Source organism: Taurulus bubalis (genome assembly GCF_910589615.1).
Source record: "Taurulus bubalis genome assembly, chromosome: 9".
Taxonomy (NCBI): domain Eukaryota; kingdom Metazoa; phylum Chordata; class Actinopteri; order Perciformes; family Cottidae; genus Taurulus; species Taurulus bubalis.
Genome location: NC_136597.1, coordinates 8,762,232 through 8,774,372, shown reverse-complemented (window position 1 = coordinate 8,774,372; position 12,141 = coordinate 8,762,232). Strand labels below are relative to the sequence as shown.

The 12,141-nt window shown below is 41.7% G+C and overlaps 1 protein-coding gene across 1 annotated transcript; it reads left to right on the top strand.

Annotated features, from left to right (window-relative positions):
* Window positions 1-971: 971 nt before the first annotated feature.
* On the top strand, window positions 972-12,043 carry ttc38 (tetratricopeptide repeat domain 38). The gene is made up of 14 exons (XM_079223056.1): window positions 972-1,011; window positions 1,426-1,503; window positions 1,644-1,725; window positions 2,869-3,040; window positions 4,046-4,219; window positions 6,317-6,392; window positions 6,572-6,691; window positions 6,842-6,901; window positions 7,134-7,172; window positions 7,649-7,730; window positions 8,217-8,382; window positions 10,856-11,015; window positions 11,484-11,557; window positions 11,904-12,043. The coding sequence occupies exons 1-14, from the start codon at window positions 982-984 to the stop codon at window positions 11,989-11,991; spliced, it is 1,401 nt and encodes a 466-aa protein (XP_079079182.1). The 5' UTR covers window positions 972-981; the 3' UTR covers window positions 11,992-12,043.
* Window positions 12,044-12,141: the final 98 nt, after the last annotated feature.

Genomic DNA, 12,141 nt, shown 5'->3' with positions numbered 1-12,141 from the left:
TGAAACTGTGAATATCATTATGAAATCCAAGCTGACTTTGAATTCAATTTTCCCAAAAACTGTACAGTAATATTTTGAGGCCATGCACACGGACATAGCAGAGGTCCCCCTGAACAAGACTGCAGTGGAATATGTATGTACAAGTCTATGGAACTGATTTTATAGCTGTTTGAATATTGTGAAATTATGAATATCATTATGAAATTTAAGCTGACTTTGAATGCAATTTTCTCCTAAACTGCACAGTAATATTTTGAGGCCATGCACACGGGCATAGCAGAGGTCCCCCTGAACAAGACTGCAGTGGAATATCTATGTAGAAGTCTATGGAACTGTTTTCATAGCTGTTTGAATATTGTGACATTGAGCTGGCCCCCGTACCGTAACACCTTGAATAGAGGTGCATTTAGAATTGCAACTGCGGCTCACTCGGCGGATGTGGGCTCACTTGACCGCAGTCAGAGTGAGCTCTGCTGTCCACACATGACGCCGTGTAGTGGGCATCGCGCCGTGTTCAATACACGCAAGGGTTTAGACAGGAACTCCCGGGACACTTTTTTTTCTTCTTCCCCAGTCCGCACCTGACGTGGACACACGTCATTGAAGGCCTTGGTCTAAAACCCACGACCCGCCACTGGTAGATATACATGTGTGTATGTATATACATATACGTACATATATACACATGTATGTATGTATGTTTGTGTGTGTATACATATATACATATACACACACACACACACACACACACACACACACACACACACACACACACACACACACACACGTAAGTGTGTGTGTATATAAATAAGATTTCTTAAAACAGTTTGAAAAGTATTAACTCCTGCAGCCACAAACGTCCATGCCATTATTTTGAAAACCAGCCTATAAATTGTCTTCCGGTCATATTGCTTTATAGTGACATGAGGAAGCGCCCATAAATAGTGTTCGGAAGTCTGCGCAGACTATCACAGCTACAAAATGATGGCATCGAGTTTCAGGGACTGCAAGGTTTGTGTCCGGGCTTTGGGAGGCATTACGTCATTATCAAAAGTTAGCGGCGACATTCGCTGGTTATGTAAGTTTAATGTAAACTCAAGCGAACGTCCTTTGTGTGGTAAGTGGATGCAAACTCCGTTAAATTGGTTAAGATTAAATGCAGTGCGGTTCCAGCCTGTTATTGAGTCTGCAGAACCCACCAAAGGCTGGCGACGTGTGCACACATTTCTCAGGCGGACTTTAAAGAGCGAGGAAAAAGTGCGATAACAACGCTACTGTAGCTCACTGTGTGCGTGCGTGTGCACGCAACATGGATATATAAGTATTTACTACTGTAGCTCACTGTGTGCGTGCGCTTGTGTGTGCGCGCAACATGGATATATAAGTATTTACAACAGTATTATTATGCTTTTCCCCTTCTTACAGGCATGGAGTGCAGAAGGTCTTCCGTTGTCCACCAGCAGTAATGAGGCTTGTAAACTATATGACGCCATCCTAACGCAGGTAACACACACACACACACACACACACACACACACACACACACACACACACACACACACACACACACACAAATATTGTCTGCTGTGTTAGTGAAAGCTACATTTACAATCTACAACGTGTCATTTTTCTTTGGCTCCTAGTATGTGAAATGGCGGAATGATGAGACCGTGGGAGGATTTGAAGGATGCATTTCTGCTATCCAGGCAGCTGACCCTAACTTTGGTAAAAGTATATGTCCTTGAATGTTATGTATTCATTTCATTTAAGCTTTTGCATAAGATAGTGATGAGACACAGGATCCCAGGGAGCAGCAGAAATAAAAAAGAAATACAACATTATTAAGGGAGACAACCGTGCACCAGTGTTAAAGTTCAAAATAATAAAACAATTTAACAGTGCTAAATATATCTACTGCTGAAATACCCTAATTAGAAATGACTGACCCGAGATACCGTTTTAAATAAACATTGACAAGGCCAGATCCTCAAAGTCCTAGTTCGAGGAGCAACAATAAAGGTCATCATCTCTCTCATATTTTGGAGTCTTCAAACATTGGGCACAACTTACTGAGTAATAAATAGAAAGGACTACGACCTATGAACGGCAAAGATCCGTTCAGCTAAACAAACACTTTCCAAATAGATCTTTGGATGTGTTATAAAACCCAAGTGCACATGAAACATTAGTGTAACTAATAACAATGTGAACAACCCGCAATCAACATCCAGGTGAACCAGTTCCATGACCTGGGGGTTTTGCAGGTGACTCAGTTAATGGACCAGGATAATCCATGTCATTAGTCAAGAACTTTGCCTTTCCTGCCAAGTAAAAATGTCTGCTACGCCTCTCTGATATGACAACGCCGTGAATATTTCGCAGTGACTTCCTGTGCTGTCATTTATTTATCAAAAGCATTAACCCGTTGACCTTGAATTAGAGGTTGATCGGTACTTGCCTGTCAAACAGAGCAATGGTGACGTTGCGGACGCTGCTGTTTATCACCATGAGGTGATAAGGTTAAGCTCTCAAGTGTTTTAAATTGTTGTTCATGCATAACTGAAAACACGGGGTCAGACCTTTTGAAATGTTGGCTATTTCACAGTTACATAATGAAAACTAAGTCATAAGTACTTAGTCATAAGGTTTAAGTTGAATAACAGTATTACCACGAATCATAGTCAATATAACAGTTCTCTTTGAATTGAAAACAAAGCATTTGTCAAACAATATTTGGAATTATTAGTAACTTTGTAAGCACACACACACTTTGCTGTCGTCGTTGTAGGATTGTTAAAATGACGGACCTCATGTGACAAAAGCAAGAAAGTCCTGAAGGAAGGACCAATGGTATCTGTTTCCCTGTAGTCATGGGCCATGTGATCAGTACGGGTCTGGAGCTGGTGTCTACGGCGAGCTCCCCCCGTCTGAACGAGAGCCTGGCCGGCGCCGTGAGGCGCACGGTGGAGCTGGCCAGCAGCCAGGTGCTCTCTCCCCGAGAGAGGCTGCACGTCGAGGCCATGGAGCACATCTCACTCGGGTAAGATCCAGAGCCGGGTTTCCACAGGAAGTGCTCTCTGAACCGAGGGTCACGCCGGGGCGAGTGGCACTAAAGAGGGTCTCAAGACCGCGAGTGCTCTTTGAAGTTGTAATACGGACCCCAACATGCATACAAGTATTTTTCCGTAATAATGCTCACACACTGTATATTACCTATCTTTAAAAATCAAAAGGTTTGGAGAAGTATCGTACTGTGATTGGTGAACGGTATATCAATGAATTAAAACTCTATCTTCACTAATCATCAATTTCACAAAATCTTCTTAAAATTGTTATCTTAAAAATAGAACCGATGTGCAAGCGTCATGCAACAACAGCGTCATATCTGAATGTTCAAGACTCGCCCATATGTTTGTTTTTATTGCTTTTTTTTGCTCCGTTTAAGCTCTCTTTATCTATAGAAAAATTGTAAAAACATCCAAATTATTTGTGTTTGAAGATGGGATCTTTGGCCCAATTTCCCCAAAAAACAGTTTCACTGATTTATCAAAAAAACATTGAAGTGAGGTCTATAGTGCAGTCAGTCAACATTGGGTTCAAATTGAGAAAAGACCTGTTTTGTTTATCATCACGCCAGAGGACATTTCCTGTGAAATAATTAATTATTTTTAGACTAGAAGAATGTCTCCAAGTTCCTCTGTTTCTGTCCCCATGTGATGCCGCCACATGCTTCAGATACACAGCATTCCTCTGTTTGTATTGTGTGCCAAAGCATCTTATGTAAATTTCAGTCACACAGTGCAGCAAGTAATATTCAGATTCCATCTGCAGTGTCTTATTTCCCCATGGTATAGTATTATAAACTGTAATATTGAGAATTACTTTTTTTCTGTCTCAATATTGTCTTCGAGGATATTTATGTTTTGCAAGCGCCTCTAATTCCCTCCGTTCAGCACAAAGTATATTGACATCTGAGTGATTTTCATGGTACACCTCTTCAGTTGTCCTTCATCAATGTCTTTAGCAGTGACTCGTTTTCTTGCAGACATTTTACGAAGGCCTGCAATGTATGGGAATACATTCTGGTGGATCACCCCACTGACCTGCTGGCTCTCAAGTTTGCTCATGATGGTTACTTCTACATTGGAGCCCAAACCCACCTTCGGGATTCTGTGGCCAGGGTGCTGCCCCACTGGAAACCACACATGCCTTTGTTCAGGTAGAGAAGACGGCAAACATCACATCACAGCACTTTATATGACTTCATAATCATGCAAAAACTCAATGTATTGGCTGAGTTCTATATGTAATGGGAGGGAAAGTGGGCTTTAAAACACTTCAAACTTAAGGGATGTACACTACCGTTCGAAAGTTTGGGGTCACTTAGAAATTTCCTTATTTTTCCTTTATAAGATAACATTAAATTAATTAGTAATACTCTATACATTGTTAATGTGGTAAATGACTATTCTAGGTGGAAACGTCTGGTTTTTAATGAAATATCTACGTAGGTGTATAGAGGCCCATTTCCAGCAACTATCACTCCAGAGTTCTAATGGTACATTGTGTTTGCTCATCGCATAGACGACTAGTGGATGATTTTGAAAACCCTTGTGCAATTATGTTAGCACAGCTGAAAACAGTTATACAACAGTTAGAGAAGCTTTAAAACTGGCCTTCCTTTGAGCTAGTTGAGTTTCTGGAGCATCACATTTGTGGATTCAATTAAACTCTCAAAATGGCCAGGAAAAAGAACTTTCATGTGAAACTTGTGAGTCTGTTCTTGTTTTTAGAAATGAAGGCTATTCCATGTGAGAAACTGAAAATGTTTCTGGGTGACTCCAAACTTTTTAGTGTATGTGTGTATGCATTATGAAAAATCACTGCTAGCACAAAAAAAAAAACTGTAGGGGAGAAATAAATAAGATATATTTTTAAATTTATGTTTTCAATATCAACGTCAATAGAGGATATTACATTTGTATGGCATACTATATACCATTACTTTTTTTTTTTTTAAACATTTTATGGCAAACTATACTGTGACTAAATGTCATACTCTACTAAGACTTTTGCATGAAATTTACGACATTTGACACTTTGATATTTTTATGAAATGTGAATTTCTTATTACATTTTTCATGACCTATGTCATATCTTATTGTATTTTAAATGAAACTCAATATAATTACTTTAACAACATTTTTATGTTGTGTGCACAATTTGTTTCTGCTGCCCCCAAGTGGACATGAAAAAAATCAGTCATTCCAGATTTAATAAATACTAGTTTCCAGAGTAATTAAGGCAAAAAATCATAACGCCATAACCCTGCTCTTAGGCCATGACAAATACGGCAAAGACAACAGTTTGAGAATACCTTAAGATGTTTTATTCAGCTTACATAAAGAAATAGCTAACGGTATGTGTGGCAGTCGGTAACATCAGTAATGTGCGTGTGTAGGTGTTGTCAGTGAAACCAAACCCAATGATAACCGGCAGCACCGGTCTGGGATCACTCCACCAAACCCACGCACTGAGCAACACTCACGCAGGGCTTTTATGCCGACCCCCTTCCCGGACCAGGTGCTCTGCATCATGTACTGCAGTGATTAGGGACAGGGACCTTAGTTGTGCATCTTGTATGTCGAACATCGCGTATTATTATTTTATTTTTTTTATCGCAGTTGAGAAACACGACGAAAGGAAAAAAAATGCAAGTCACACAGTCTACATGCAAACACAGATCGTTTAGATACTAATATACCAGTTTATTGCAGGCTGTGGCCGGTCAGCTAGTGGTTGTAAGCAAAGTGTTTTTTTACTGAGAAGCCAGCGAGTGTTTCAAAAAAGGCTGTTGAGGCCTCAGAGGGTAATCTCTCACACTGCGGGACGCCTCGCTCTCCACCCTGCAATCACGCATGTCCTTTATGGGTAAAAACTCAGAGCAAGTAAATGTTGTTTTTCTTCCACATCTTTCATTTAACAACACATATTCAACGTACATGCTGTAGGTGAGTCAGACCGAACAAGATCAATTCATATTTAAACATTTGAGGGTAACATTTGTGTCCTACAGCAAATATATCTTCAAGCGATGTCTTGTTTCACCGAGACAAATCCTCAATATACTGGGACAACTACCACAGCTATTGTTACCACAGCGACAATAAAAGCCTGCATTGCAACATAGCAGTAATTTAAAGGCAGTTTTTAGCATAATTAAACGTTGATCATGTTGACTTTTAAATTTAAAAAGCAAGTCTCGGTCATTTCACTCTAATTTATTCCCTGTGTGTTCGTTCCCTCCCTCCCTCAGCTATCTGAAGGGAATGTATTCCTTTGGTCTCCTGGAGACCCGCGCCTATGACCAGGCTGAGAAAGTAGCCATGGAGGTGAGATTTTATTTTCCATTATAGTGTATTGTAAACACGTGTGTGTGGTCCAGGCTGGTTGTGTCACTTCAGCTCAGAAAGTAATTTGCTGTCGAATACGAATAATAAGAATTTTTTTTAAATGCAACATTTAATTGTTTTCCTGCATCTGCGTTGCGTCTCCTCTCTCTTTGGTGCAGGCCCTCGCTCTGACTCCGGATGATGCTTGGTCTGTTCACTCGGTCGCCCATGTTTATGAGATGAAAGGAGAGGTGGACAAAGGCTTGAAATTCATGGAGAGCAGAGAGAAAGACTGGCAGGTACAACTTGTGCTGTTCCCTTTTGTGTGTGTGTGAAATCATTTTAGCAGCCATGTACAGTTATGTACATACAGCTTGTACTACGAAATTCAATTACAAACTGAAATAGCCCACGGATGAATATTTCAAAATTGTATTGTTTATTGTCAGGTGTCTGACGTGCTGGCCGGTCATAACTATTGGCATTGGGCTCTATACTTCATCGAGAAGGTAAATATTGTAATATTATTGTTTTCTCATCCGAGCGAATAGCTGGCAGTAAGAGCGTTCGTGGAGCTCGTATTTATGATATCCTTTCCCCTGGGTAATTTGAAGTCTGAAGTTGATTATACTACAAGATTAATTTGTGTTTGCATCTGTGCCACACAATCTATCAACCCCACTTATCGCTCAAGTCGGGAGTTATTCACATTCACCTTCCTCACCTCTTCCTCCTCCACAGGGGGAATACGAAGCCGCTCTGCAAATATTCGATTCTCAGGTTGGTTTGTGTTGAGAGTTTGCATCAAAGCTTTAACGATGTATCGGTCTGAGTGCATCCACACAGAGTCCTTTCAAGAGCCATGCATGTACCAACGCACTAGGGATTCTGACTAAAAGCAATGTGTTGTGAGTAAAGGAGGCAAGTGTGGGCAAATGGAAGTGAAATCCACGTGATGACACATTTCAAGTGCCATAGCTGATTCCTATTTTTAGAGGGAGTAAAAAAATAAAGACGAGAACATTTCATAATGTTACTTCACATTGTCATGAGTATGAAAGCAACAGAAATGCTGACATAAAGTTAGATGAATTTCATGAATGTTTTAACCTCTCACATAAGGGGAATACCACGAGACGTAGAAGTGTCTCTTTTAAAAAAAAAAAAAAAAAACTCTAGAGAATGTCCTTGTGTGGATGCAGTTACATGTTCCATCCGTGTTCAGGGTGAATAAGTACGCGTTTGTCCTGCATTAGGTGTTAAGACGTTGCAAAACGACAGGATCTATGCTGGACGCTGTGGATGCCAGTTCAATGCTCTGCAGACTGGAAATGGAGGGTAAGATACGGGCTGATGTGGTGATTCTCAATGTAAACGCTGTCTGCATTCAGGAAATTGGAAAGGTAGTTTAAATCTTAAAGAAAATATGATATCTTGGACAAAGTGTCGGTAAAATTATGGAAGCGATGCACGTCACTTCTTATACTGATTGACCTAATGAAGGTGTTGCAACATTTGCTAATGTGTTGCTTACTGGCTGAAGGACGACTGGAAGTCTAATTTGGGCTAATTTAAGACGGTACTGTCTTCAGCGAAACTGCTAATGAGGTGAGATAATCTCAGTTATCATACCTCATTAATCTGAAACTAAAGGCGGCTGTGTTGGAAACGGCTGCAATTAGCACAAAATAGTCTCAGTCCATTCCAACTAAAACGAAGCCCAAATGGCCTGCAGACATTTCAAAATGTGTCTCATAATTATGTGGCCTTTATGCAGCCTTTAAGCAATATCTGTGTGTGTCTGTTTGTGTTGGCGCGTGTCAGGTGTGTGCGTGGGGGACCGCTGGCGAGAGGTGCTCCAGGTAACACGGCCTCACACCGACGATCACGTGACCTTGTTTAACGACCTCCACTTCCTCATGGTGTCGCTGGGAGCCAAAGAGAGCGAGACTTCTCAGCGTCTGCTGGAGGGCCTCCAGGAATTGGCTAAGTAAGTTCCACACCATTTCTTCTGTTCACTGCACACCTCAACACGTGCCTTACATAAGAGCCACACAGACCTTACGTAAAACGGAGACGGAAAACAAGGCTGAGCGAAGGATGGCGAGGTGGAGAGCGCATGCGGTCAGGAAGGGAATTCAGAGCTGCAGTCCGTCTCAGAGACCGGAGTCTTCCCTCTGTAGCAGATGCACCAGCTGCTGCCTCTGTGGAATTGTGGTTACAATGTGTTCTGGCATCCCGAACACGGACATCCTGTGCTCTCCATTTTGTCCGGCGTGCCGCCCACAGAAAAAGCGGCCACTTATAACCAGTTCTTTGAATTAACCTCATTTTCAGGGTTATGTAATATCATGCAAGTCACAATAGTTGGGGAGTGATGCACCTTCGGGGAAAGCAGCTCTTTAAAGTACTTTTCCAGTGGTGGCCAGCCAATAGAGGGCAACACCCACCTTGAGCCACCAAAAATGCATATTTATAATATTATTAATAAATTGTCAATATTTGTGTTTTTGAGCTATGGAATATCCCCAGTAATATTTGTAAAATAGATATCTGCGCCAGATATATGCTTTTCTTGCTTGTCCTCTCTGCTCATGCACCGCTCAGCTGCCCCGTGCACGTCTCTGCTGCTAGTGCACGTCTCTGCTGCTAGTGCACGTCGTGGAGCTCGATCGATTCTGCCCAAGGAAGACGGGTCTAATACGCAGTTTAGCCAATCACTGATTAAAGAAAGAAATAAATGAATGACATACAATTGATTCAATCAGCGCCCTAAAACAGATTTCCGGGAGGGCAATCATCTTGCACCACGGTGTGCATTCCCGTGTTTGTCTCGTTCAAATCTCGCGTGTTCTTGTGTTCTCGCCGGCTTCTCTTCTCTCGCAGCGACATTTTAACGTCATGACAATGGATCATCCCAGCACGAGCGCTAGTCTTGCAAGAAGACTAAACCCTAACGAGATCAAATCTCTCCTCCAAGACCCGTTTGAGAGAATTACTCTGGCGGTGAAACTCCTGGTCCCAGATCAGCGCTTCAACTCAGCAGAAACAGACCAGCATGAAAGGGAAGTAGCACATGCGGCCATTTTGGACTGTATGCTGTCGGGTTTTAAGGGATTACAAGTAAAGAACGCTGATTTTATCGACATTCAAGCCGACGAGGACTGACTGACCCACTGTCAGCTGATGCTACGCTAACGTTGTAAAGCTCGCATATGCCGGTGTTACGATTTAACAGGCGACCGTGTTAACTGGCGACTTTCTAGATAAGACGTAGCCGTCCTCGTGAATACTGTTTAATTTTTCAATACAGTGTCAAACCTTCTCATATACAAATTAAACAATGCGGCTTTCACGAGGACAGCTACATGTTGTCTACCTATTCTCAACAGCTGTCGTAACTACGAAATTGACTGAAAGTCACCAGTTAACAGGGTCACCTGTTAAACCCTGTTATGGCATTGATAAAAGAGGAAACACGTTTGTTTATTTTCTTTTACACTAAATGCTATACTGGCAATGGAATGGGCTGCCTTAACAGGAACACAGGGGATTGTTATTGTTATTGCTTTTATTTTGTCGGCTGTGTATAATGTGACCGGGAGGAAGTGACGTGAGGGGTTTGTTTTGGTCGGGATTCTGACGTCTGGGCGACGCAGTTGGCACTTGGAGGGTTCAGGATGGCGCGTATTTATATATCATATTATAGTGAATTATACACACACTGAATTGTATGAATAAAATGTCCTTATTATAACAGTGTTGGAATAAATTATATAAATGATAAAAAACATTTTTGATACACTTTTCTTTTTTTTTGCATTAAATCATACTAGGATGTTTGCTGAAATTGATTGGCTAGCCCTATTGGCCGCCACTGTACATTTCCCAAGACAGAAACGTTCTCTTCAACACAGCTCTACTTTGAATGATCAGGCAAGACATGAGGATGTTTGAGCTTTGCATTTATTTAATTCCATCACTTGCATGTTTACCGTGCCTTATTACCTTGGTTTGGAAGGAATGTAGGCACAGGTTAACATAATACATATTTTTGCCCTTTTGTAATTTCACATACTTCCTCTTACAGAAACAGTGACTCTCAGCATTAGCTTATCCAGCCTCACAGTGAAGGGATGTCTTAAGAGGAGTCATGCTTTAATACCACCTCAAATTAAATAAATAAACCTGCCTGGTTTTCCCCATAGATTTTGTTAATGTTTTTTTTAAGTAGGAGATTACATGCAACATTTACAGCTTTCATTTCATTAAACCTGAAGTGCTTCCTCATATAATGTCAGGAGCCTAGTTGTATGAAGTTACCTCCAAATTCGAACTGTTCTCTCCTGAGTTCCCAATTGTTTGAAAAGCAGTCCGTGAAAGTTTTTGAGCAGTTTCTTGTTTGTTTACAATCTCTCAAGTTACACTTTACCAATAAATGCCTTGTCTCCTTTGCCCCACAGAGAGCCAGGGGACAATCAACAGCATCAGCGGGCGGGGACTTTCGGTGTGTCAATGTGTCAGGCCATGATAGAGTACGACCAGGGCCACTACGATCGAAGCGTGGAATTACTCTACCCTTTACGCTACCGCGTGGTAGATATAGGTGGCAGTGATGCACAGGTAAGCTCCCCGGGGAACATCTCTCTGTGGTGAACCCCAAGCAAGAAAACAAAATCGAGTCCAATCCAATCAGTGGGTCTCTGATGCACAGTTGAAACGCATGGCGCCTCGAGGCTTCACTTTCTTTCTCTTCAGATAACATTGATCACACTGCATTGAGATTTCTTGAAAAACAAAAACCCCTGTTGTTGTGAAATAGGCCAGAGGTGAAGAACACTCTGCATAAGAGCCAAAGCCTTTCGGTCCATGAACATGCTCCATAGTGTGAGAATGTGGAGCACATGAATAATGAATCTGTGATGGATGCTGATAGACTTTATGCATTTTATGTTCGATGTGTTCAGAGAACTGTTCCCCAAGGTGCACCAGTGTACATACAATACAGTACAACAAAAAGGGTAGAAAGACTATATACAGTGTTGGAGAAGGGTTATGTTTACTAATGGTTTTGTCCACTGTTGTTCTCAGAGGGATGTCTTCAATCAACTGCTTATTCATGCGACCATGAAATCTGAGAATAAGCACCATCAGAAACTGGGAAGGTAATGTACTACAGGGATTCCCAACCAAACAGAATGCCTCAATCTTCTTTTTCAGTCGCCATCCATGTGTGTATGTGAAAGTCTAAGAGGAAAAAAGGAATAAAGCCCCTTGCACTATTTGAAGCGCTGGATTTCATCATATACTGTATGTATAGATTCTGTTGGGGCCATAGCTGTCTACTCCAGTTGCCAGAACACAAGTTGCATGCTCCCATTATGCGACCCACATCCCCTTGTCTGTACATCATGTTAGGCTTTTATTATTGATCAGTTTGGCCTCTCGGCTTGTCTCTGTAAATCTGTGTTTAAATGTTATCCTGTTCTGTGTTGTGCTGAATTCCTGCAGATGTCTTCTGATGGAGCGCGATGCCATGCGGCCGAACTCCCTCCTGACGGATCGCCTGATGCAGAGAGCGCTGGCTCTGCACAGCTAGACGGATTGCTACACGTCAACGTCAGCGCCATAATCTGATGTGCTGCTTTCGGAGACCCCTTTACCAACCTGCACTCTTTTTAATGTGGAGCTCGGTGCTCTTTTAGATACAGACCTTTTAAGCTTTGTAAGTGAACACATTTGTACTTCT